The sequence below is a fragment of the Oryza brachyantha genome, chromosome 1 (genome assembly GCF_000231095.2).
Source record: "Oryza brachyantha chromosome 1, ObraRS2, whole genome shotgun sequence".
NCBI lineage: Eukaryota > Viridiplantae > Streptophyta > Magnoliopsida > Poales > Poaceae > Oryza > Oryza brachyantha.
Genome location: NC_023163.2, coordinates 25,613,491 through 25,640,592, shown reverse-complemented (window position 1 = coordinate 25,640,592; position 27,102 = coordinate 25,613,491). Strand labels below are relative to the sequence as shown.

Sequence of the window (27,102 nt, the reverse complement as noted above, 5' to 3'; positions counted from 1 at the left end):
CTACTACTGGTTGTGTTCTTCTACATAGATTTTACCTCAATTTTTATGCGTGTGCTTCCCAAACTACTAACAACATATATTTTGCAAAAGGTTTATTTATAGAAGTTTATCATCTCATATTTCTAAAATATATTTCTAACTTTATAGCTATTAATTTCATCGTTTATACTATTAAATATGTATCACAAAGCAAGAAAATCTTTCATCTCCATCTAAGTCCAGAAAAAGAACGCAATGATTGCAAGTTTTTGAAATAAAAGTATATGTCTGATTTTCTTTAAAAAATATAAAAATAGAGACTCGTTTATATGGGGTTATGAGGCGGGCCAGGCCGGAGAAATACTCCAAGGAGCCTGGAGTGGAGTGCCTCGTGGGCCATCTTGTGGGCTGATTGTTTCAAGCCACGAGTCCAAATCAGGTCAGCTATTGTGAAGCCTTTCTACTTCGGCTTCTTTGTGGGCTGATTGTTGCAAGCCGTACGAACAAAAGCATTTCTATGCATCGTTATGGGCCGAGCTATATTGTGCATTGTGCATTGTACAAGGTTCAGTAACCTCTTCTTAGCTCTGCCTCTCTTAGCTTCTGCCTAGTTGTCGTCGTTGTTTTTGTTTTCTGTACTGTTTTGCCTATCTAGCGTCTGTTCACGATGGAAACTTATGTAAGAACTATTTCACATCGATGTAATAAAAGCTACATTATTTAATCCAGTGGTTATTATGTATGTACGAACTTAGGACCAATTTTCTATATACATTGTAATTTTACCCGATTACTTATACTTCCCTAAAATTTATTTGTTCTTTTATATACCCATGAGTTTTTATTTAGATCCCTTACATGCACTTCCCAACCTATATAAGGACTATTCACATCGATGTAATAAAAGCTAGTTTATTTTAATCCAGTGTTTCCTCAGTATGTACGAACTTATGACCAATTCCCTGTATATCCTTGTAATTTCACTCGATCACTTCTACGTCTTTGAGATTCATCTGATCTCTTATATACCCCTAAATTTTTATTTAAATCCATTACATGCAAATTTTGTTATTTGACCATTAGTTTGATAGTTAGCTATTGTACAAATAATTTTGTTGTCGTTGGTATATTGTTAAAAGTCAGAAATGTTTAATGTATAAGTTATTTGAGTTATGAAAAATAACAAGGGATAAATTACTAAATATTTTTATGAATTTTAAAAACAATGAAAACTTAATTTCGTTAAAAATTCAAAAAAGATTATTGTGAAATATCAAGCTCCATCAAATTTGAAAATTACTTGTTAAAATATCAAGCTCTGCATCAACGAATATATAGTGAAAAATCTTTGTAAAAAGGGTTGAAATTATTTTTATCTCAAATTTAAAACATATTTAAAATTTTTAAATAAATTTCAAATCAATTTGATGAATTTTGTACATCTTCCCAAAAAATTAAACCTAAATAAAAAATAGTTTTAGTTCTCAATTTTCTGGTAAACTAATGTACGGATTTAATCACAATTTGAAAATTTAAAATAAAAATAAAAAATTGTTTTTTAAGCTTGACATTAAATGGTTCTATCACTTCTATTTTTGTTAAGTTAATTTTTTCACATGAAAATTTATGGAGTAAATAGTACATAAGTATGCGAAAGGAGTAATATAGTCATTTTAGAATATTTAACGGCCAGCTGATAGACAACTAACGAAAATAGGTATGTGTGGGATCGAGATGGAAACTGAGAAGGATGTGATTTGGTAAAATTGAAGGATACAAAAGGATTTAAGCAAATTTTAGGGATACGTAGATAATTTTCTTACCAATTTATGTATCTTAGATTTTTCTTACCACCTTCGTGTTGAGTATTATAAGGTTATCTTTTTTGGTTTTGAGTTTGGTTATAACTCAAAATTTAAATTTTTAACTTTAAATTTGGAATTAATTTGAGATTTTTTACTGAAATTTATTTTCTAGCTTTGACTTTTAGATCGCTATATGAGTATCAAAATTTTATTCATAAATTATTTTTCGTTGGACATATATCGTTTAACGTTTTTTTTTCTTAACATCCTAGAGATGAACATGCTAGATTCTGACCTCCAGCGGTATAGCATTTCACACCACATTTTTTTTTATCAAACTTTGGTTAAAATTTACTGTTTTAAATTTTAATTCTCGAAAATCATTAGAAATTTTACTCGAAATGTAATTGCGTTCCACGTTGAGACCTTATTAAATCAGTGCATCCCACCCAAGCTCCACCCGCTTCACAATGATGCCCATCGGACACCGGTAGTGGACTGGGAGTAGTAGGAGGAGGATCAGATCGAATCTCGTTCTTCAGATTGGCTAGCTGTACAGTACGAATATCCTGGTAAAATAAACTCGCCGTGGCGGCAATGAGATGGTCACCACTTCGGCACTTCCCCAGACACCGGTTCACTGCCGTGCTCACGCCCTCGGATTGAACGAACTGGTCCAAGACTCGGGAGTCGTCGCCTGCGTCAGCGCTGGGCGGGCGCTGGTATGTGCTTCTTCCACCGGCTGCGTTAGTGTTTCTTCCTTGCTAAGGATTCTGCAGTATAGTCCGAGCTCTGAGGTAGCCGAGTAGCTGACAAATCTTGCCAATTTGTCCATTCCGTATGTCTTGCTGTCTTCTCCCTCAAAAACTCTACCAATTCGTCCGTTTCTTGGTAGGTGTCCAGATTCCCCTGATGCACGCCCAACAGTAGTATCTTGTCTGAATTGCTTCAGAAATTAGTCCCCAATCGGCACCCGCTCCTATCCCATAGCCACTCAAATCCATCAGTTCGTTTCCAAATCGAGTGCTTGCCCTTTTATGCCACTAAAAATCGGAGCTTTCTTGATAAAGATCGAGGCCTTTGGTCGCCGGAGATGGAGTTCGTGGCGTCCATCGTGGACGCGGTGTTCCGGCCGCTCAAGGACTACTTCGCTCGGACGTTCGGGTATGTCATGTCCTGCGGCGACTACATCGACATGCTGGGCCACGAGATGAACGAGCTCAAGAGCAAGCGCGACGACGTGAAGCGACTGGTCGACGTCGCCGAGCGCCGAGGCATGGAGGCCACCAGCCAGGTCAAGTGGTGGCTCGAGTGCGTCGCCAGGCTCGAGGACGCCGCCGCCCGGATCGAGGAGGAGTACCAGGAGCGCCTCCGCCTTCCCCCCGAGCAGGCGCCCGGTCTCAAGGCCACCTACCACCTCAGCCAGAGGGCCGACGAGATGTTCACCGAGGCGGCCAGCCTCAAGGAGAAGGGCGCCTTCCACAAGGTCGCCGACGAGCTCGTGCAGGTCCGCTTCGAGGAGATGCCCAGCGCGCCCGTCGTCGGCATGGACGCTGTGCTTGAGAGGCTCCACGCGTGCGTCCGGCACGGCGACGTGGGCATCGTCGGCATCTACGGCATGGCCGGGGTAGGCAAGACCGCGCTGCTGAACAAGTACAACAACGATTACCTCGTCAATTCGCCGGACATCAATGTCGCCATTAACATCGAAGTCGGCAAGGAATTCAATCTTGACGACATCCAGAAAATCATCGGTGACCGCCTCAGCGTATCGTGGGAGAACAGAACGCCCAAGGAGCGTGCGGGAGTACTCTACAGAGTGCTCAGCAAGATGAATTTTGTGCTGCTACTGGACGACCTCTGGGAGCCACTCAACTTCCAGATGCTCGGAATTCCTGTACCAAAGCACAATTCCAAGAGCAAGATCGTTTTAACGACGAGGATCGAGGATGTGTGCGACCGCATGGATGTCCGCCGCAAGCTCAAGATGGAGTGCCTGCCATGGGAGCCCGCTTGGGAGCTCTTCCGCGAGAAGGTTGGTGAACATCTCGTGTATTCCAGCACGGAGATTCAGGAACAAGCGAAAGCACTGGCGATGAAGTGTGGTGGACTGCCGCTCGCGCTCATCACCGTTGGCCGGGCGATGGCCAGCAAGCGGACAGAAAAGGAGTGGAAGCATGCCATCACCGTGCTAAAGGTTGCCCCATGGCAGCTTCTTGGCATGGAGATGGATGTTCTTATGCCTCTCAAGAACAGCTATGATAGTTTGCCCAGTGACAAGCTAAGGCTCTGTCTACTATATTGCTCGTTATTCCCAGAGGAATTCTCCATTTCTAAGGATTGGATAATAGGGTACTGCATCGGTGAAGGTTTTATAGATGACCTATACACTGAGATGGATGAGATATATAACAAAGGACATGACCTTCTTGGTGTTCTCAAGATTGCCTCTTTGCTGGTGAAAGGTGATGATGAGGATCATATCAGTATGCATCCCATGGTCCGTGCCATGGCTCTGTGGATAGCATCAGACTTTGGCACAAAAGAAACCAAATGGCTTGTTCGCGCCGGTGTTGGGCTGAAGGAGGCACCAGGTGCAGAGAAGTGGAGCGACGCCGAGCGGATTTCTTTCATGAGGAACAACATTCTTGAACTGTATGAGAAACCTAATTGCCCCTTGCTGAAGACTTTGATGCTACAAGTCAACCCTGCACTGGATAAGATATGTGATGGCTTCTTCCAATTCATGCCATCTCTCAGGGTGCTAGATTTGTCACATACTTCTATTCATGAATTGCCCTCTGGGATCAGTTCATTAGTTGAGTTGCAGTATCTTGATTTGTATAACACAAATATCAAATCACTTCCAGAGGAGTTGGGAGCACTGGTGACCCTGCGGTTCCTGCTGCTTTCACATATGCCACTGGAATTGATCCCAAGTGGCGTCATAAGCTGCCTGAGAATGCTTCAAGTGCTGTACATGGACCTCAGTTATGCAGACTGGAAGGTTGATGAAAGTGGAAATGGTGTTGAATTCCAGGAGCTTGAAAGCCTACGCAGGCTCAAGATACTCGATATCACAATACAGTCGCTCGAGGCTCTGGAGAGACTGTCCTTGTCATATCGCCTTGCTGGCTCGACGAGGAATCTGCTGATAAAGACATGTGCTAGCCTTACAAAGATAGAGCTTCCTTCAAGCAGACTCTGGAAGAACATGAACGGCCTCAAAAGACTGTGGATTGTGAGCTGCACCAACTTATCGGAGGTAATCATCGACGGGAGCACAGAAACTGATCCCAGGTGTGCACTACCTGATGTTAGCTTGCAAGCCCGTGGAGATCTTTTAAATGCCGAGCAGCCCATCCTTCCAAACCTGCAAAATATCATTCTTCAGGCGCTTCATAAGGTAAAGATCATCTACAAATCCGGATGTGTTCAGAACATAACATCATTGTACATCTGGTATTGCCATGGGCTGGAGGAACTGATTACTCTCAGTGACGAGGAACAAGCAACAGTAGCAAACAGTAGCGAACAAGCTGCAAGAATTTTTAGAGACATCACACCCTTCCCTAACCTCAAAGAACTGTACCTCCATGGGCTGGCAAACTTCAGGGCGCTGAGCAGCAGTACGTGCGTTCTGAGGTTCCCCTTGCTGGAGAGCCTGAAGATTGTTGAGTGCCCAAAGCTGAAGAAGCTCCAGCCATCTGCGGGTAATCTGAATGCGGTACAATGCACAAGGGAGTGGTGGGATGCGTTGGAGTGGGATGACGCTGAAGTCAGAGCGTCTTACGAGCCACTGTTCCGTCCACTGCACTGAATCCAGTTGTAGTTATCAGTTCCTGTCACCTGCTACCGTTTGCTTCTCTGAGCGTTGTGTAGTTCAAGGGCTGTGTTGCCGCACTTGTATGATCTTATGAGTTGTGCGGATTTACCCTTTTTGCACAGACCATGTTCTACACACGTGTCAGGTATGGCAGTAGAAAAACTCAGGCCAGTGCTACTGGAGATGTAGATGTAGCTAGTGAATTCGGAGCAGCGACAATTTTTTTTGTAAATTTTCTTCTTTTGATTATACAACGATGACTTGTCATTCACAAACGGATCAGATTATAAGTTCATAACAGCATGATTGTGTAAGACTTAGATCCGAGTGACTGAATCTGACATTATGCACACGTCTTTCAGGACTCTCCGCATCAGTTAAAAATAATCAGGTAAAAATGATCTAATGTTATTGCGCTAGATTTCTGCCTAGTAGTACCAGAGTATGTCCCGGCCCAGCGATTTGCGCAACAGCGCTAGTGTATTTGCAGCCCTTGGTAACACGTGAGTACGACGTGGCAGTGGTGCATGAGCATTCAGCTAGCGGAACGAACTTAAGATGCACCTTCCGATCAGAATGATTTCCATCATTAGCATGCTTTATTGCTTTTATTTACCGATAATGATTACTCGTACTAAGTATTGGGAGCAACAGAATGCATGCAAACATGGCAACTCGTACAAGATGTCAGGTCAATTATATGCTCTAGGACGCCGCGGTGAGAGAAACGATCCATCGACAACAATCCAGAATCAGAGCCCGTCGTTGTAGGTGACGCCGGTGGCGTTGAGCCAGTCGCCGCCCTGGATGAACTGCCCCACGGTGAACTGCATGGCGACGCTCCGGTCCGTGATGACGCGGTACCCGGGCCAGCCGACGCGGGCGGCGGTGCCGGCGCCGGGGCCCTGGTTCTGGTACTCGCCGTAGAAGAGCGTCTTGAGCGCGAAGTCGCCGTTCCACGCGAGCCACCCCGCCGGGTCGACGTGCGCGTCCAGGTAGGACAGCATGTACACCGTGCGCGAGTACTCCTTCCACGGCCGGCCCAGGAACGTCGGGAACTGCTTCGCCACGGGCGCCAGGTCGGGCGCCGGCACGACGCGGCACCGGTGGACGGAGGTGCCGGTGTTCTGGTTCGGATCGGTCCGGCCCTGCGCCGTGACCGCGTTCTTCTGCGCCGCCGCGGGGCGCCGCGCCGTGAGCACGCAGCCCTGGAGCACGGCCGCCGCGTTGCCGAACACGAAGTCCACCGTGCCGGAGACGGCGCAGTCGCGGTAGAACTGCCGGAGCTGGTGCGCGTACAGGGTGTCCTGGTAGCCGTCCAGGCTGCAGCGGTTGATCACGGCGCGGTCGGCGCTCGCGCGGAGGGCCACCGCCTGGTGCTTCTCGGGCCCCGCCGTGTTCTCCACCCTGAGGTCCTGGAGGATGATCCCGTCGCCCGACAAGGCTGCACACGTTACGCATCCAAGATCAACCTCGTCAGTATTCACCATTTGTACATGATGTCTCTGCTTGCAGCCAACACAGGAAAAATCCATGCAGACTGTTCATGTACAATTAAGTGATGTAATTAAGACGTCGTGGTCTCGTGTCAACACGTGTGGGTGTCGCTATCTACTTAATTTGACCGTTAAAAATTTTAGGCTAGTGGAAACGGAAACGGCGCATTTTTTACTGTTCATGGATTAGCTAGTGCGTGGAGATGGCTGTTTCAGGCTCCGGTTTTGAACTCGCCGCGGTATTCCAGAGTCATTGTATGCCGCTGCTAATTAAAATATTCCCAATTTATAATAATTATTTTTATATAACTATGTCAACTTTTAATTCGAGGATGTACTTACAATGGTTCTGCTGCACTTCTACAATTAAAAATCTTGTTAGAGACACATTTACGTGTGTGTGAACGTGTTATCCGTAGCGGTGGAGCAATTAATGGAACACGTACCATGCACATATGCAAAATTAAGTACGTCTACGGTGTGATGTGATGGCTACCATTTAAGCCAAACAACCAATGCCGACGAGGTAAGTGCTTGGCCTTTGGGGACAACTACGGATTAGTATACCCGTTTGTGTGTAGTGTGTGTATTGGCACATCGATGTCTGCACATGCACCAAGTCACCAACAGGCAACAGCCACTCCAGCCACTAGCTGTCCTTATTTTCTCCGCTCATACTATATTAGTCAATGAGTGAGATTACGAGATCCACTTGTTGATTCTTTTCGTTTGTTTGAAGTTGGTGCTAACTGTTTAATTACTTACTCATGATCCAATCGTACCTGATCTGCTTGGCTTACATGGTTCATAATTATTTACAATTATTTAGTAGAGATTAATTAAAAATAAATAGAAAATAATTGATAGGATAAATAATGCCATGAATAGTGTTATAGTTGTTTATAAGGTGGTATATCACTGCACTATGGTACGGTGCCTCCTGCAACACTGACTGGTACACCAAAGCTGACTATACCAACCAAGCAAGAAATGCGTTGATTGATCCAGATATCCATGCAAGTTAAGTATGATATATGCACGCGCGAACGTTCATAAATCATCGTTTGATTTCCCATTTTGAAAAAGGGTTGCATTGCGCAAAGTAATTAAATATACGGTTTGTGAAAAAGTCTCGGTATCTTAGATGGCATGAGTGCGAATTTCAGAAAGTAAAGAGAGACAAAGGACAGAGAGCCAGCGAGAGCATCACCTAGCGTGGCCGAGTTGAAAGTTGTGGCGCCGTCGACCACGTTGCGGCTGCCGGTGATGACCGTCTGGTCCATGCCGTCACCGACGATCATCACCTCGCGCTTCTTCTTACCCACCTCGAGGTTCTCCTTGTACACCCCCTTCTTCACGTAGATCACGTACCGGCTCTTGCCGCCGTCGGGGGCCGCGTCCACCGCCTCCTTTATCGTCTTGTACTTGCCGCTCCCGTCCTGGGCCACCACCACGTCCGCCTGCACGGCGCCCGCACCTGCTTCAAGGAGCGCACGGTCTCTCGCCGGCACCCACGACGGGAACCTGTCCACGACCTCGGCGAGCACATCCCGAGCGCCGCCGACGGCGTTGAGCACGGCGAGCGACGCGCTCGCGAGGGACTTGAGTGGCTCCAGGTGCGCCCCCACGGAGTCGCGCAGCGGTCCGTCGGCGTCGAGGCCGTCCAGGCACGTCACGTGGTCGGTGAGCACGGCGCTGAGCCACGTGCGCGCGTCGTCTCCGTCGCCGCCGCCGTCGGCCGCGCCCGCGGCGTCGACGAGACGGTCGCGTGCGAGCCCCATCAGCTGGACGCAGTCCTCCAGTGCCGCGCGCTGCCTCGGGTCGCTGGCGCGCCGGCGCATGCCCGCCACCGCTTCGGCGGCCGCGTCATGCCGGTCAAGAGACGTGGCGATGATGGCGCGGAGGATCTGCGCCGGGCGGCTCGGGCGGTGGGCGTGCGGTGACGACGCTAGGACGGCGTCGGCGACGATGGTCTGGCACGAGGCCGGGTCAGGGGAGTTCGCGCAGAGGTCCGGGGCCGTGGGGGTGAGTAGGAGGAAGGCGGCGGCGATGGCTAACGAGAATAGCGTGGCCGATAGAACTTTGCATGGGTAGGCGTTTCCGGGAGAGGGAGAAGAGAGGAGAGGCTCGTCGCTCTGACGCATGGTGGTCACACTGTCATGTACCTCCGTGTGACGACGAGTGAACATGTTAACTACTGCACCTGTTCTATTATGTAGCGGCTCATGATGAGACTTAGGTCATATTTATACTGGTAGGGACTGAGATTTTTCTCGTGGTTACACCTTACAATGAACATGATTATCCAAAACCATCACATCGAATCTTTGAATGTATTAAACATAGACAAAATAAAAAACTAATTACACATTTTAAGCCTAATTAGTACGTGATTAGCCATAAATGCTACAGTAACTAATATGCGTTAATGATGAATTAATTAGGTTTAAAAAATTCATCTCGTAGTTTACAGTCTAGCCGTGAAATTCATTTTTTCATTCGTGTCAAAAATCCTTTCGACATACGATTAAATATCTGATGTGATCTTCGGTAAAAACTTTTGCGATCTAGACATGGCCTTAGTACCAGCAGCGAGCACCACTGGATGCATTAATTGCTTTCAACTAGACAAGCTCAAGGTAACGAGATATTAAAAGCACTGGTTTTTCTTTGCCGTCGCCGATTCCGAACCGAGTAGCGCTGCAGCTCACTGAATGGGTTGCAGCGTTGCCCTGTCGGCCGGTGGATATGCTACCCGTTCCGCTTTCCATTCAGCCACGTGCAGTTCACTGTGTTGCCCCCTCGAAGGATGATTCCCCGTTGCCAGCACGTGGTTTTGTAAGGTAAAGATGTACCGCGTGAGTTGTCGATTGGTTTTTTTACTTCGGCTTTAAAATAACTTTCTTTTCAAAATTAATTTTGACTAAAAAACAAAGTTATATTATGATAGAAAAATAGTTGTGACGAGGTACTCCCTCACTAAAAAACAACTTTTAATTGTGCATATTAATATTTTGAGGTTAACTTTTTTTGGACAAGGAAATAATATGTATCCATTTTTTTAAAATCTATACGGTTGGTACCGTTGTCGTAGTGACGATCCCGATGAGTTATACTGTTGTAGTGTTGTTGTTAAGCTGACCCCAGCAGTTTGGTTAGCTTGATGTAAGCCAATTTTGAAGCTACTGTGCTGATTTATACAGTGTCGGAACGAAATACCGATGGAAAATTAGAGCATGTTTAACGGCTCATCTATCTTATATTTCTCTATAAAAATAGATAACGAATGGTAAAAAAAATATGGTCTAACAATTTATCCAACAGACTCTTCAAATTTAGAGTTTCTCTCTCCTTACTGCAAAAGTGCAAATGGATACGCAATATTATTTCTTGAGTAGTACGTGCTTAAGAAAAAAAATGTGTAGTTGATATATATTAATAAAATATCGTTAGATGTGATATGGAGGATATAATATAGATAGTACAAACATATGTGGAGAAGAAATTTTTTTGGGATGATAATTCAAACAGAGATATCAATGATCAAAGTTAGATGATATGTTAAGCATGCTTTTAGGCCATCGTTTCGCGTTGGCTTATGTCACCGATTCCGATCTGGCCACTAATTTCCTTTGTCAAATTGATTTCATATGATGGCCCAGATAGATAGACAATATCACGTGCATTCACCAGATCCCATCCTGTGAGATTAATGTCTGAGCTGTCAACCGCAAGCATAATGTCTGAATTTTCAGAAGAGACTTAAATTTTCAAAATATATAGTGGGGTCTCAGTGTGGGGAGAGGATGTGCCAAGTAGCTTTGAATAGGGCCATTTTTTTTTAATTTCAGCAATTATTTGATCTTCAATGTTATGAAACAAATATGTATTTTAAATCACGCAGCCATAAAATCATATTCATAGCCCATGTGAAAACCGACAAAACTATTTATAACAATTCATTCCCCCTCACTCTCCCTTAGAGCATACACAGTGCGGTGACCTGTCAAGTCGCCAGGCCACATCGGATATTCCCCTCCAACTCAGATCAGCTTATGCCCTTACAGAGCTCCTCATTGTCTCTGAGGGCACGCTTGCCTCGTCAGGGGAGCACAACTTTTGTCAGAGAGGGTAGAGCGGAGCTGGCGAGCGGGGAGCACCTCCGCCAAGACACGCCGCCACTGCCAACATCTGTCGAGGGGAGAACGCCTCCACCAAGACACCCCATCGCCAAGCTCCACCGTAGGGACACTAGATCCACTGCCCCCGAGATCCGCCATGGGGGAAGCGGCTGCCGCTAGGACGCCAGATCTACCAAGCTCCGCCGCTCCTGAGCTATGCATGGAGGCAGACGCTACTGAGATCCACCAAGGGAAAGTGGCCTCCGCCGGGACATGTCGTCACCAGGACTCGCCGCCGACGAGATTTGTCGTTAGGACGAGAGAGAGAAACGGAACAAGAGAGAGGGAAACAAGGAGACGGGGGAAAGAGGGGGGAAACGAAGATAGCGGGAGCCAGAGATAAATAAAAAAGGTTTATTTAGGTCCCACCTGACACACCCTGTACTATGAGGGTAGTATCCTATACGTGGCTTCATCCTACATGACACCTCTTTTTTTTCATGAGATCACTCCATAGAAAAGCTTGCATCGTACATGTCTTTATGTGCTCCCAATGAGTTTATCTATGGTTCTGTCACTCCATATTCACTCCGTTTCAGGTTATAAGTTGTTTTTGATTTTAATAAAAGTCAAACGACTTTAAGTTTGACCAAATTTATAAAAAAATAGTAATATTTAGAATCCAACACACATATTATTAACGAAACTAATTTAGTTTTGTATATATTATTATATTTGTCAATATAGTTAAAGTTAAAGTAGTTTGATCAAAATCAAGACGACTTGTAATCTGAAACAAGGGAGTATATCAGTCGTGGGTACCATTGCTTATAGCCCACCATGACCACCTTCTTTCTGACATGGAAGTGATCGATGTACATACAGCTCTCCCCAACAAACAGTTGTCATGACTACTAGCTTTTGATGCACCGGTTCTCCGTCATCGCCGGCGCCCCCGCCAAAGCACGTTACATTCAGGTGTAAGTTTGCACAATTAACGGTCTATGTTGGACCTTCTTGGTGGAGCATCTTGGGTGGAAGGCTAACGATGGATGTGAAAGTGTGTGAATGATTGATCGTATTCCAAGTGTGGGTACAGGAGTACATATATACGCGCATGGGTGGCATGCAAGCCTACCGCAAATAGCGCAATCACATCCACAGATCAAGGCCTAATTACATCATGCTAACACTCCCCCTCAGTCTAATCTGAAGCATCACTAATACATAGACTGGACCGAAACTCCTGGAACAAAGAAGTAGGGAGGCCCTTGGTGAAGACGTCGGCGTACTGTGATGTCGTAGGGACATGAAGAACTCGAACGTGACCGAGGGCGACCTTCTCTCGAACGAAGTGGAGATCAATCTCAACATGCTTTGTACGCTGATGCTGCACAGGATTACTGGAGAGATATACAGCACTGATGTTATCACAATAGACCAAAGTGGCACGGCGAGGAGGGTGCTGGAGCTCAAGAAGCAACTGTCGTAGCCAAGTAGCTTCAGCGACACCATTTGCTACAGCACGATACTCGGCCTCTGCGCTGGACCGTGAGACCGTGTGCTGTCGCTTGGAGGACCATGACACCAGGTTATCTCCAAGGAATACTGCATAGCCAGAAGTCGACCGTCGAGTATCGGGACAACCAGCCCAGTCGGCATCCGTGTAGACAACTAACTCCGAAGGGGGGGAACGGCGCATGGTTAAGCCAAAATCCGTGGTGCCTTGCAGATACCTCAGGATGCGTTTCAGAGCAGCGAGGTGGGGCTCCCTGGGATCATGCATATAGAGACAAATCTGCTGAACTGCAAAGGCAATGTCCGGACGTGTAAACGTCAGGTACTGAAGAGCTCCTGCTAGACTGCGGTACTGAGTGGCATCACCAACAGGGGGTCCATCTGCAGATAGTTTGGAGTGGAGATCAACAGGCGTGCTGCAAGGCTTGCACGCACTCATCCCGGCGCGCTCCAAAATATCCTGAGTGTACTGCCGCTGGGAAAGAAACAGTCCATTTGCAGAGCGTGTAACAGAAATGCCCAAAAAATGATGAAGCTGACCCATGTCTGTCATAGCAAACTCATGCTGAAGAGCCCCAATAATATGACGAAGGAACTCAGTAGAGGAGGCAGTGAGGACGATGTCATCCACATAGAGCAGCAAGTAGGCAGTGTTGGACCCGCGACGACAAATGAATAAGGAGCTGTCTGACTTGGTTTCAACAAAACCAATGGAGGAGAGATATGAAGCGAACCTATGGTGCCATGCACGAGGTGCCTGCTTCAGTCCATACAAAGATTTGTTGAGCCGACAAACAAGATCTGGGCGAGAGGAGTCCACAAAACCAGAGGGCTGCACACAGTACACTGTCTCGGTGAGGGTGCCATGTAAGAATGCATTCTTCACATCTAACTGATGGATGGGCCAGTCCTGAGAGAGAGCCAGAGAGAGGATAACTCGAACTGTCGCTGGCTTGACAACTGGACTGAATGTCTCATCATAATCGAGGCCAGGGCGTTGAGTGAAACCCCGAAGAACCCAACGAGCCTTGTACCGATCAAGAGACCCATCTGCATGCAATTTGTGTCGGAAAATCCACTTGCCAGTGACAAGATTGACGCCGGGAGGTCGTGGTACTAGACTCCAGGTGTCATTGGCAATCAGGGCATCATGCTCAGCTTGCATAGCGGAGCGCCAGTTCGGATCCGCCAAGGCATCTCGAACGGAGCGAGGCAACGGCGACATTGGGACAGCGTGGAGGTTGAGGCGATCCACAGGCTGTGCAATGCCGGCTTTGCCACGGGTACGCATGGAGTGCTCGTTGACGACAGGAGCGATGGAGACCGGCCTAGTGGAGACCGTGCGCCCGGTGGCCGCAGTGCTGCTGGCAGCAACCTGTGCAGGATGCACAGGGGCAGCAGCACCGGCCGGTGGCGCAGGGGCGTGGCTGGAAGCAGCGCCGGTGGATGGCCCGGCGGGGCTGGGCGCCTCGGGCCCAGCGCGCGGCTGTGGTGACCGCGGCACGGCGCTCGGTGGCGAGCGAGGGGGCGCGGGCATAGCACTCGACGAGTAGGGAGGCGCGGGAGCTCCAACAGCCCCATCAATAGTACCTGCACGGACAAACGGTGCTCCACGAACAGGAGCGGTGAGATCACTGTCATCTAGGAGGAAATCCAGAGCGGAGGATTCCATGGGTGAGGTGGACATGTCGGCGAAAGGAAAGAAGGATTCATCAAAAACGACATGTCTAGAGGTAAGAATGCGATTCGACTCTAGCTCGAGACAACGATAGCCTTTGTGTTCCGAGGAGTAGCCGAGAAAGACGCAGAGGGATGAACGAGGAGCAAGTTTATGGGCTGCTGTAGATGACATGTTGGGGTAACAAGCACAGCCGAAAACTTTAAGGTGTTCATAGGAGGGTGGAGTGGCATGGAGGTGGAAGAAAGGGGTGGAGGAGGCGAGTGTTTTGGTGGGCAGCCGGTTGACAAGGTAAGTGGCGGTGTGGAGTGCCTCAACCCAGTAGACCGGAGGAAGACTCGCCTGAAATAAGAGTGAGCGCAAGATATTATTAATGGTGCGAAGGGAACGCTCAGCCTTGCCATTTTGCTGGGATGTATAGGGACACGACATGCGAAGGGCAACACCGTGGGAGAGAAAGAACGTGCGGGCCGGGGAATTGTCAAATTCACGACCATTGTCGCACTGGACGCTCTTGATGGTGGTGCCGAACTGGGTGCGAACATAGACAAAAAAGTTAGAAAGCGTGGCAAATGCTTTCATGGTATCAGAGCGGTTACGATCCGCTACTCTTCCGCAACCCATACCAGCGCCCGCCGCCGATCCGATCGCCACCACCGTCGCTGACTCCATGTCGCCGGGTGTGTCGCCGGTCTCATCGCCAGCGCTGCCGATCCGATCGCCTACCCCGTAGCTGCCCTCGACACCGGGTGTGGCCGCCGATCCGATCGATCCTGCCTCCGCTTGATCTCCTGCTGTACGTGCTGTACGTGGCTGTACAACTCCCGGCCGCCGTCGTCGTCGTCAACGTGCTGGACGAAGTTGTACGTGCTGTTCGATCGCCTGCTGTACACATCGCCGGGTGCAGCCGCTGCCGCCGATCGCGCATCTCTTCTCGTCCCGTGCCGTGAGCGCGCGGGCACGTGTGCACCAGCCCCGCGACCACTCCCATGGCGGACGACGACGACGCGGCTGCCACCGCAGCGGCGGCACAGGAGGCCGAAGTCCGCGCCGAGGCCGAGCGCCGCACTGAAGCGGCGCGCCTCCGCGCTGCAGCCCTCGACAAGTTCGAGGCCGCCCATGAGACCATCTGGGCGCAGGCCACCGCCGTCGTCAACGTCAAGGCGCTGATCCCCATCATCCTCGACAAAGTGACCAACAGCTACACCAAATGGCGGGGCATGTTCCTCACCGTGCTCGGCAAATATGCCCTCGCCCCGCACGTGCTCGAGGACGAACTGCACCCCGACCGTCCGGTTTGGGTCCAGACTGATTGTGTTGTGCTGTCATGGATTTTCGCCACCGTCTCCAGCGACCTACAGCAGTCGCTCATGCTTCGCCAACGCCGTGCACGCGAGGCATGGTGCTACCTCGAGGACGAATTCCTCGGCCAGAAGGAGTCTCGTGCCATTCTCCTGGAGACGCAATTCCGCAACCTTCGTCAAGACTCCATGACGATCACTGATTACTGCCGCAAGCTGGAGACCATGGCTGCATCTCTTGCTGAATTCGGTGATCCCATCGGTGATCGCCAGCTGGTCTTCACTCTCCTTCGCGGCCTCAGTGGTAAGTTCCGCCACATGGTGTCTATACTGAAGCTGCAGCGTCCGTTCCCGTCGTTCGCCGAGGCCCGGACTCACCTGCTCCTCGAGGAGATCGACATCGACGCTCGCCCACCGTCTCCACCTGCGGCCCTCATCGCCTCGTCGCCCACGCCACCGGCTGGTGGCCCCGGCCGCCAGGCGCCGGCCACTGGTCCTCCGCGCACCGGCCAGCACAGCCAGGCTGGCGGCCAGCCAGGCGGCCAACGCAACGGCCGCCGGCGTGGCAAGGGTGGCCGCGGACAGGGCCACCAGCCCGGTGCTGGTCAGGGTGGCCAAGGCTCCTCTACAGGCGGTTACGGCGCCCCTGGCCACGGCGCATCCGCTGGCCAGGGTGGCGTGCACGGTGTGCACCCCTCTTGCACGGTGTGCACGCTCCAGATGTGGCCGTACGGTGGCCGCCCACCACCAGCACCACCGGCCTTCGCTGCTGTCCCGCAGTACGGCGCACCTTTTGGTGGTGCGTCCAGCGGCGGTTTCTACAGCCCCGGCTCCAGCTACCCGTTCACCTACGGGGGAGGATCAGCGCCCTCGACACCGACATTTCAGGGGGCACCATATCAGCTGCAGGCTGCCCCCTGGAACCCGGCACATGGAGGCGCATGGAACCAGGACTCCTTGGTGCAGAATTTCAACACCATGACGCTCCACCCCCCGGCACCTTCGGAATGGTACGCCGACTCTGGTGCAGGCTCGCATATGACTGCGGATGCTGGTAAAATTTCCACCCTATCCTCGCCCACTTCATCTACACCTTCATCTATCATTGTGGGCAATGGTGCTTTACTTCCTGTCACTGCCGTCGGATCTCATATTTTTTCTTTTCCACATCGCAATCTAGTTCTTAACAATGTCTTAGTTTCACCTCACATCATTAAGAACTTGATTTCCATTCGTCGTTTTACCACCGACAATAACTGTTCCGTTGAATTTGATCCGTTTGGTCTTTCTGTGAAGGATTTGGAAACCAGGAACGTGATCGCCAGGTGCAATAGCTCTGGCGACCTGTACCCATTTTTTCCACCAGCTACCAGCACCTCCGCACTCCTCGCTGCACCCACCTCGCTATGGCACCGTCGTCTTGGGCATCTTGGGCACGAAGCTTTGTCCAAACTCATTAGTTCCAAAGTTATCACTTGTAATAAAGATGATAGTCATCATTTATGTCATGCTTGTCAGCTCGGTCGTCACACTAGACTTCCTTTTGGTTCTTCCAATTCCCGAGCTCCAACTAATTTCGATTTAATACATTGTGATCTTTGGACATCTCCCATTGTCAGTGTGTCGGGCTACAAATATTATCTTGTCATTTTAGATGATTGCTCTCACTACATTTGGACTTTTCCGCTCTGATACCATGAAAGTGTGTGAATGATTGATCGTATTCCAAGTGTGGGTACAGGAGTACATATATACGCGCATGGGTGGCATGCAAGCCTACCGCAAATAGCGCAATCACATCCACAGATCAAGGCCTAATTACATCATGCTAACAGGATGGACCGCCCTGCGCTAACCAGGTTGCATTGACATAATACATGAGAAGGATCAAGGTGGTGTGTGGTGGTTGTTCATGCAAGGTAGCTCTCCAAGTCGTGTATCATAGCTCCTTTTGAGTTGGGGCTCTCATGCCGATCAACTTCTCCAATTGAGTTAGCCCGTGTTCGGCACCACCGCTTAGTTAACTAAGTCACCCTCGTTTTTCACGTACACGTTTTCTAAACTGCTAAATAGTGTATTTTTTGTAAAAATTTTCTATAGAAAAGTTGTTTTAAAAAATCATATTAATCTATTTTATATTTTTTAATAATTAATAATTAATTAATCATGTACTAATATATTACTACGTTTTTCGTGCCTGGGCATAAGTTACGTAACCGAACATAGTGGCTTAGCTTTGACGGTCGGCACATGAGCACTTTAAATATAATAAGGCAAATCCAAGGGTTCGACTGAGCTTAGGGGAAGTGATGGTTGGGCTTATTTAGGGAAAATGATATATTTGCAAATTAAAAATATTTTGTGAATAAAAATTTTATATACATGTTCTTAGTATCTAAAAGACAATGCTGAAAAATAAAATATAATAAAAATTTAAAATCTACTCTAAATTTAAGATTAAAAATTCAATTTCATAAACAGAAGCTCTTAGAGTTCATAAAAAGACAACATATCAATTAAGGATAAGAATGCAGGAAATGATATAAAGCAAATCCTTTTGAGTATCTAGGATCCACGTTTCTAGAATGTCATTTTAACTTCTTTAATAAATCTAGATGTCATATTTTGGTTTCTAAGCCCCATTTTTTCATTTACTTATGTTTATAAGCCAAAATTTAAATTTTTAACCTTGAATATAGAGTAGATTTTGTGTTCTTTTTATCATAATTTATTTTTTAGCCTTAACTTTTAGATCGTTAAGAATATGTACATAAAGTTTTTGTCCACAAATTATTTTTTATTTTTAAATATGGCGTTTAGCTTTTTTTTTCCTAGATAAGCTAAACAATCGCCCCTATAGTCTTGATCAATAATTGCAATCCTAGCTAGAATCAAAAGTGTTTTTCGTTTTGGGAGGAAACCTTTGTCCTTCCTTTAATGTGGAGGAAAATTTTTAGATGTTTGATTACATCCGTAAGTATGAACTTTAATATCCAAAAAATTGTATATGTGGATATGCTTTTAATAAAATCTTTTTTGTCAGGTTTACTATTTTTACTTTAGTTCCTATGTTTCTTAAATAATCAAGTATTACTCCTAGCCTTTCGATTTAGTATCTACCATATCATGTGTTAAAAAGCATTCCCATGTTACATACTCCCTATGTTTCGTATTGTAAGCCTTTTTTATTATGCTTATGTATCTACTGATGGATGTATATTGTTTGTATATATGTTTAGATTCATATTATTTATATAAATCTAGATAATTTTAGAAAATCTTCTATTATAAAACAGGGTAGTACATTTCTGTGTAAGCCTTTCTGTGTAATGGTAGAAAAATACATTTCTTCCAAATAGATGACCAATGAACCGGTAGCACGTATAGGGCTGGAATTTTAATATTTTGGTTCTTTTAAAAAACTTATTTTATAAATAAATCCATGAAAAAACTCATTTCATAAATGGACCTTTTTGACCATGCCAACGTCATTGGCGCCGTCGTTGTATATGACGGCGCCAATGACATTGGAGCCATCCTCCTGACAACAGACATAACATTATCATTTGGAGGATGGCGCCAATGTCATTGGCGCCGTACTATACAACGACAGCGCCGATGACATTGACGCGATCAAAAAGATCTATTTATGCAACAAGTTTTATTAAGGGTCTGTTTTTCATAAGGACCAAAATGTCAAAATTGCAGACGTACAGGGTGCATCTGTGTGTGTAAATACGATATGTGTTCATGTATGCATATGTTTTCTATGCAATGGAAAAAGACACGCATACATGATGTATTTGTGGCTGTGTTAATATGGTATATGTTCATGTTTTCTATGAACTGCGTTTTTTTGCTGGATGCCGTTGACTTTTTTATTTACGTTTGACCCTTTGTCTTATTTAAAAATTTTATCTAAATATACAAAATTATAAATTGTACTTAAAGTTAATTTGATAATAAATCAAATCATAATAAAGTAGTCAATAATTATATATATATATTGAATAAGACGAATAGTCTAGATCGATAAGTCAACAACGTCAGAAGAAAAATCGGAGGAAGTAATATAGAAAAAAAAAACGGTAGCACATGGAAATTTCCATTGTCCCATGTAATTGCTTAACGACGAGGAGAAGGCTCGGTACGGCTATTACCCAACTTATTTTAGGATGCTACAAGAACGAAATATATATAAAAAGAAGAGAGAACGAAAGCAGAAAAATAGAGACGGAGATGCTTCTCGCGTCTATATGGCCCCAAAGCATACGAGCACCCGGTTCCTTTCGGTAGCCACACGCAACCTGTGCTAGCCGTAGTTGAGGCGGAATATGTCGTTCTGCACGAAGAAGCTTCCCTGCTCGTTGGGCACCAGCTGAAACATCTGCGCGAAAAACTCTTATCAGAACACAAGATCGGACGTTTTTCCGGACTGAAAAGCAAAACAAGAGAAAGGAAATGGCGTCGTGTCCTGTGTGCATTGGTCAGTGATTGGCGCCAAACTGCCAGCGACGTCACCTGCATGCCAACGGGTTCCAAGACTGGTTTGGTTACCTGGCTGAACCTGAGCTGGTGCTCCTCGCCGGCGAGCTGGAGGTTGCCGCTGACGAAGACGAGGATGCCGCCTGGGAAGGACGGCGTGGGCTGGCAGTCGACGGTGCAGACGGCGTGCCGGCATTGCTCGAAGGGCAGCGCCGCCAGCTTCCGGCCGATCTCCTCGGCACCGGCCACCATGTGGCCCTCGAAGGAGAGCATGGAGGTGTGGCCGTAGAGCGCCGCGAGCGCGGCGCGGTTGGCGTCGAACGTCTGGTAGTAGTACTCCACGAATGCCCTGGCCACCACGTCGTACTGACCGCTCCCGCCGCCGCCGCCGCCGCCGTTGCTGCCCTCCTTCCCCTGCCCGTCCATTGCCGCTGTCTCCGCGCGCCGTCTGTATCTAGCTAGCTATCGGTGCGCCCCTCGACGAGAGCAGAGCACAAAACGCTCCACGACCGCGCCGGGTATTTGTATGCGCGTTGCCGGATGGGACGAACGAATTGTATATTGGCGAAGAGTTGTGTCGCTCACCTCTGCTTTGCCTTTCTTCTCTTTTCTCCATATATTGGCGTAGGTCGCACGCCCACGTCGTGTACGCGAGTGCGTTGGAGGTGGAGCCACGGGAGAGCGCGGACGCGGAGCTGGACGAAAAGCAGAGGCGCTTCTGCTCAAGAGACAAAGGAAAGGGCATGAGAAAGGGGGGGGAGCTGGGAGAAAAGCGGCAAAAGATTGATGGATTGCTGGCCGCGTTTCTGACAGTGATTTGATTGGAACGAAATGCATGTCGTATCAAACTCCAACCTTTCATCCGAAGTACTGATCCTTGCATTGCTGGCTGCCTTCGGAAGATGCACGCAAGGAATCCACAGATCACAGGTGGTGGCCGATGACAAATCTTGGCCGATCACAGGTTATTCTACGCAAATTCTTAACCACGAGGAGCCGGGGATCATTTTGCTTTTCATTCCGATGAGAACATTTCTGTAGACCTATCAGTTTTCCACGTGAGGCTGACAAGGCGAGGAAGCGCTTGCCGGCTTGCCGCATAGAGCCCTCGACCACCAAACTAAATACACACCGAAAGCGAGAGGTTGCTTTCGGCCACGGAAAAGGCCCCCGACGATCAAGGTGCCGCCCTCGCGTGGTTTGCACAGCGGATGAGCGGAAACCGCAGCGCTTTCACCGACCACACGAGATGAGTCGATGAGAATATGCCGATGGATCGCCATCGAGCCGCCGCGCGCCGGACACGGCCAGCAGCAAGGCCGAAATTACGTCGCGGGCTGGACGGCTAGGCCGAGGCCTTTCAAATTCATGGCTACCGATCCCTTTTGGCCCATTGTAAAGTGTGTCTCCTCTTCCCTTCAAAGGAACGGCCCAATCGCATGCCCGGTACCCGAAGGATCTGTGCGCAAACGTTTGGATTGGCATTATGGGCCTCATGGCATGTAGTGGGGTCCGGGGCAAATAAGTCCTCTGCTCTTTGCATGCGTTGGTGCAGATCTTTCCCCTATACTCTGATTTTTACCATGAATCAGATCTGAATTACACCCGCAAACATAACAGTTGCCATCATTATAAAATCTTTTGAGTATAGGATAAGAGTCCCAAAAACAAATTTAGGAGAAGAGAAAAAAAACAAGACGAACACCGCAGCGGCAGGCACGCTACTTAAGATAGCAAGATAACAGCCAAAACGCGACATTTGGTTGATTTTTATTAGACAGCAAGAGCTTGGCTAGCAAACGCGCCTTGCATCAGGCGGCGTAGCTTTCGGCGATGTCGGCGAGGCAGCGGGCCAGCTCGTCGGGCCTGGAGAGCATCACGACGTGGTCCGCGTCGATCTCCTTCACCTCGTCCACCGGGGTGTTCCCGATCATCCACCGCTGGTACCCCTCCGGGATGGCGAGGTCCTGCCTGCAGACCACGTACACCTTCCGCACCGCGCCGTAGCGCCCCTCGGAGAACGGCGGCTGCGCCTGCAGGTCCTCCACGAACATCGAGCTGACCCTCAGCAGAGATCCCGCGAGCGTGATGTCCTGCAGAGATCGGGCAAAGACGAAATGATCGATGAGCAATTTCAGCGCGCGGTATGCATGCTCCAACTGAATTGATTGCACGTACTGTTCTGCGTAGCTGCATAGCTACTGTTGTACCCTGTCTGTGTTTCAATAGGCAAATAAGTGGATTTTTTTTGGTATAGTTTGATCATTTGTATTATTAAAAATTTATGTAGTATTATTTATTTCGTTGATATTGGATTATTACTAAATGTATTTCATTGTAACTTGTATGTCTTCGCATATTTAGATAAAATGTCAAATACAATGCCAAAAAGTTAATGACTTCACCTATTAAAATACAATGGAGTAAATATTTGCTCTCGTTATTATTTGGGATTATGTAGCAGGATGTAAGTACATTGTGACTTCGATTTCTGGACCTTCAAGATTTAACAAAAAATCTAGGTCGCTTGAAAAAAATTATCGATGTCGTGGGGTAACACCGTAACACAACTTATATGAAATTTATAACGTACTGGGCTATGATTACATAGTTACTGTAGCACCTCCAAAAGTTTTTAAACAAAATGATATTTTTAATAATCCCTTTCAAACAAACTTGTTTGTAAAGTGACCAGGTGCGTGGCGGATAGCTAATTGACAATTTAGCAGCTATCAGTCACCACAGCAATATCGATCACCTTTAAAAACCGGAGATTCCCTGTAGGTATTAAAAATAAAGAGAACAATAAGTGTTTCAGCAAAAATAAATATCAGTTTGCAGTAAGCATTTACTTGCACTGAATCATAATTACCATTTTTTAATGGATCTGCAACTAGATGAGGTGCGTTTTTTTTCTCTTTTATAGCGCCCATGTATGAGTTAACGAGTACCACCATCTTGCGGGTTGACTTGCTATTTGCCAACAGCCTCATCATCTTGCTTTTAAAGCATGAACGGAACCGCTTATTGATGATAAAAAAACTATATATATATATATATATGTCAAAAAAATAAACTATACCAAATAATCTTAAAATCAATATTAAATTTAAGTCTAAATAATTATATTTTAGCTTATAAACATAAACACAGTCATAAACGAAAAACAAGAGAGTGATGAGCACTAGTTCGTGTCGTCTTATTTGTGAACATACATTTCTAAAGAAAACGTGGCCTGAGGGCTACTTGGCTAGTGGACAGTTTATCATGGATCCGCTAGACAACAGAGCATCAATCTCTTTCTAGCTCCTCGTCCACCAAAAGAGACATGATGGGGTGGTATTCTAGCTTATTCGGATAAAAACCAAATAAAATATTTATAATAAAAAATAATTTAAGAATAAAACTTTTATACACGTGTTCTTTTCGATCTACGAGTTAATAAAAAAATAAAATATGATAAAAACATCAAAATATAAGGTTGAAAATTTAAAAACGAAAAGACGGGATTGCATACGTTTGCCAGCAAAACAAAATTGTAGTCTCACTCTATCCAAGTTTCTTGAGGCATTAAGATCCACCTCCATAGAAATGGTGGAAGTGCGTCCGTACGTACCTCTGGCGAGCACAGCTGCATCAATTTTTCTTGTGCAATCTGTGGCCCAAACAACATGGAAGTGGGGAGCTTGCCCTCTGCGTCCTGTGGTTTCATCTCCGTGTCCATCCAGTCCAGCCACTTCTCATCGATGAACTTTGGGAGGAAAAGAAAAGGTATATACATGATCAGGCAGGACAGTGGTCAACACACAAGAAGCTACTCCGGAGAGTAAAATTTCCTGACAAGGCAGAGTAAATCGATCCATAAATTGAGCTAGCCTTTCGAAATTCGAATGCTCCTCATCTGATTGGATTGTTAGCTTTTTGACATGTATAACAGTATAAGACCTTAGCAGCAGTAAATAATTTCCATTTTCTTTAAAAAAGAGAGAGAGAGAGAGAGAAATGTTTGCAGGAGAAATCCGCAGCAAGATAGGCGAAGAAATGAGCAATCGTCACCCTTTCGAGCACGTGCGACGGCCGCGACGTGTGGTCCGGCATGAAGGCGCAGAGGAACACGGCGACGGCGATCTTCTCGGGGAACAGCTCGGCGGCAAGGGCGACGTTGACGCCGCCGAGGCTGTGGCCGACGAGGACCACCTTCTCCCCTGGCGGGAGGGAGCCGAGGAGGGCCAGCAGCGGCGCCGTGTAGTCGCGGAACGTCGGCACCTCGCGCAGCGGCCGCGGGTCGACGCCCGACGCGCCGAGGTCCGGCGCGGTGACGCGGTACCCGGCCGACCGGAGCCGCGCTGCCACCTTGAAGTAGGACCAGCCGCCGATGCACGCGCCGTGGACAAGGACGAGGTGCTTGCAGGCCATGTCGTCCGCCATGGGGTAGTAGTAGGCTAGTAGTTAGCGTTGGAGCTCGGCCGGGATGGAGGTACAAGTACGAGAGAGGACCCTAATAAAGTGGTCCAACTGCCTGCGATGACGGCCTAACTAGAAATTAAGAGATGGCAAAGGGACCCGTGACCCGAGACTCGATGTATGTTAGGGTATAAGTATAAACTAAATATATCACCCTGAGTAAGTAATCGGACAATATCTTCACCTGATGGGTACACGGGTATGAAAACATTCTTAGGATCTCATACCCATTTACCCATGAGTAACAAATATCTGCAAGTTTAAATGCATGTCATTATCTAATTTCAAATTAGCCTAGCCCAATTAACCAAAATCTTAGATATGTAAACAACTCATACCTTTTCCACCGCACTATATGAATCTATGATCGATGTCTTAAGTATCTAATGTCTACTGTAATATACTATATAAAATCTATGTAATTTAGATTGTTTTAAACTATTGCAGGTATATGGGTGACCTGACGGGTAAGGTTTATCCAAGTGGGTATGGATCTAAGGAAAATTTTCTAATTGGTAGGTATGGGTTTGGGTCACTAATACCCGACAGGTATTTACCGTAGTTAAATTTGAGATGTATCTTTAACTATTTGTTTTATTAAAAATATTTATATATTTATTAATTATTTTATTATAATTTGATTTATTTTATGATTTCATTTATTGCTAAAGAAACTTTAAGCATAATTTATAATTTTAATATGTAAAAAGATTTGAATAACCATTCGTCGTATTAAAAATATATATATAATTACAAGTTATTATTTTATGATTTGATTTATTACTTTAAAAAACTTTAAAAATAACTTATAATTTTTTAATTTATAAAATAATTTGAATAAGATAAATAATCAAACGTATTATCGGCGTTAAATAGAGAAAGACTGAGGAAGTATAAACCAACCGTGTCATTGATAATATCAATTTCGAACTACGGGTATAAAAAAATGTAATTTTACAACCTCACGTGCAAATTTAAATTAGGGTCGCAGGCAGACTTGTTAATAATCAGCCCAATGAACTCATTCATTTTTAGATAATCAATTTAACTCTCAATAATTGACCCACTTTAATATATTGTAATAAATAGGCGGTAGACTGGGCCAACTAATACTTCATCAAATTGTCGGTACCAAAATATCTTTTTACAACCTCTCACATGGTATTAAAATGTCATCTCGTACATTCCTACATCCTATGGCAACAAAATTAACCAACCAATGACACCGCACCTCTCCCTCCACTACAAACAACCCCTGTAGAAGCTTCTTGCTCTGTCTCATTAGTCACACTACAAATCTAAACAAATCTAAGGTCTTGTTTAGTTTGTAAAAATAATTTATAAAAACATCACATTAAAACTTTAAATATATATTTGAAGTATTAAACGTAGTCTAATTACATAACAAATTTCAGACGCCTGTAACCGCGACACGAATCTTTTGAGTCTAATTAATCCATCATTAGCATATGGTGGTTACTGTAGCACTTATGGCTAATTATACCCTAATTAGGATCAAAAGATTCGTCTCATTATTTCCTCCATAATTATGTAATTAGTTTTAATGTTTATATATATTTAATATTTCGTTTAGATGTCCAAAAATTCGATTTGATATTTTTTAAAAAGTTTTTAGTAACTACACATGGCCTAAGTGCATATACTCAAGCTACTAGTTATAGGTTAGTCATGTCAAAAATAGGCGACCAATTAAAAAGAATGTACTTCAACAGATTAGCTAGCTATCCCAACCCGCTGGCCAAATCTCTACTTTGACTGACCAACTTTGGGTATCCTCCTCCCTAGACATATTTTCCCATGAAAAAAAAATAAAAGAGTGCTCGAATGTGTGGGTCTCGCTAGTTAAATATTTTTTAAAGCATGTCCAATAACTTATCTAAATTTAGTCCGCTATATCACCATTTGGATTATCATCTTAAAAAAGATTCTCATCCATTTCTATTAATATTTCATCATCCATATTATATCTTTAGGGCAATTGCAAATCTAACCCTATTTTGCACACGAACTACGAACTACGAATTTGACCATACTTTTTCAGCTTTATAGATTTGACCCTCTTTTTTAAAAACGAAGCAGCCGAATGAACCTGCTACGTGAAGACCATTTAACACCGTTAAATAAAGGGCGACTTGACCGATTTGCCCTTGCTCTTTTGATCCTATTGGAGGTTAACTTATAGGAAATAAATTTAGTATTTATTTGATAGATTTGCGGTTAATTTGATATATATAATTTTAAATTCGATAAATTTGATCTAAAATTAATATACTTCGAAATTTGGTTTTTATTTGATAAATTTGAGGATAATTTGACATATATAATTTCAAATTCGATAATTTGAACTTAAATTAATAAAATTCGAAATTATAGCACATAATCTCAGATTTTATTCACAAAACTTTGAC

The 27,102-nt window shown here is 45.9% G+C and overlaps 5 protein-coding genes across 6 annotated transcripts; 2 read left to right on the top strand and 3 right to left on the bottom strand.

The window, feature by feature from the left end:
* The first annotated feature begins 2,289 nt into the window (after positions 1 to 2,289).
* LOC102704192 (disease resistance protein RPS2-like) lies at positions 2,290 to 5,976 on the top strand. The gene is made up of 2 exons (XM_040528317.1): positions 2,290 to 2,506; positions 2,855 to 5,976. The coding sequence occupies exon 2, from the start codon at positions 2,878 to 2,880 to the stop codon at positions 5,602 to 5,604; it is 2,727 nt and encodes a 908-aa protein (XP_040384251.1). The 5' UTR covers positions 2,290 to 2,506; positions 2,855 to 2,877; the 3' UTR covers positions 5,605 to 5,976.
* A 211-nt stretch (positions 5,977 to 6,187) lies between these two features.
* On the bottom strand, positions 6,188 to 9,307 carry LOC102712414 (pectinesterase-like). Its single transcript, XM_040524554.1, has 2 exons — positions 8,317 to 9,307; positions 6,188 to 7,054 (listed from the first exon to the last, which is right to left on the bottom strand). The coding sequence occupies exons 1-2, from the start codon at positions 9,293 to 9,295 to the stop codon at positions 6,363 to 6,365; spliced, it is 1,671 nt and encodes a 556-aa protein (XP_040380488.1). The 5' UTR covers positions 9,296 to 9,307; the 3' UTR covers positions 6,188 to 6,362.
* Positions 9,308 to 15,412: 6,105 nt separating this feature from the next.
* LOC121055591 lies at positions 15,413 to 17,141 on the top strand. Its single transcript, XM_040528445.1, has 2 exons — positions 15,413 to 16,778; positions 17,021 to 17,141. The coding sequence occupies exons 1-2, from the start codon at positions 15,413 to 15,415 to the stop codon at positions 17,056 to 17,058; spliced, it is 1,404 nt and encodes a 467-aa protein (XP_040384379.1). The 3' UTR covers positions 17,059 to 17,141.
* A 2,639-nt stretch (positions 17,142 to 19,780) lies between these two features.
* LOC102703631 (nuclear transport factor 2B-like) lies at positions 19,781 to 20,781 on the bottom strand. The gene is made up of 2 exons (XM_006644762.3): positions 20,282 to 20,781; positions 19,781 to 20,111 (listed from the first exon to the last, which is right to left on the bottom strand). Exons 1-2 carry the CDS (start codon positions 20,633 to 20,635, stop codon positions 20,037 to 20,039), a joined length of 429 nt encoding a protein of 142 aa, XP_006644825.1. The 5' UTR covers positions 20,636 to 20,781; the 3' UTR covers positions 19,781 to 20,036.
* A 962-nt stretch (positions 20,782 to 21,743) lies between these two features.
* Positions 21,744 to 24,731, bottom strand: LOC102703351 (salicylic acid-binding protein 2-like). Of its 2 annotated transcripts, XM_040522540.1 has the most exons (4): positions 24,266 to 24,731; positions 23,826 to 23,960; positions 23,082 to 23,205; positions 22,317 to 22,987 (listed from the first exon to the last, which is right to left on the bottom strand). In XM_040522540.1, the coding sequence occupies exons 1-4, from the start codon at positions 24,635 to 24,637 to the stop codon at positions 22,932 to 22,934; spliced, it is 687 nt and encodes a 228-aa protein (XP_040378474.1). In that variant the 5' UTR covers positions 24,638 to 24,731; the 3' UTR covers positions 22,317 to 22,931. The 2 variants fall into 2 exon arrangements, with proteins under 2 accessions (XP_040378235.1, XP_040378474.1); XM_040522301.1 differs by lacking the exons at positions 22,317 to 22,987; positions 23,082 to 23,205 and adding an exon at positions 21,744 to 22,302 and having other exon boundaries at positions 24,266 to 24,711.
* Between the last annotated feature and the right edge of the window lie 2,371 nt (positions 24,732 to 27,102).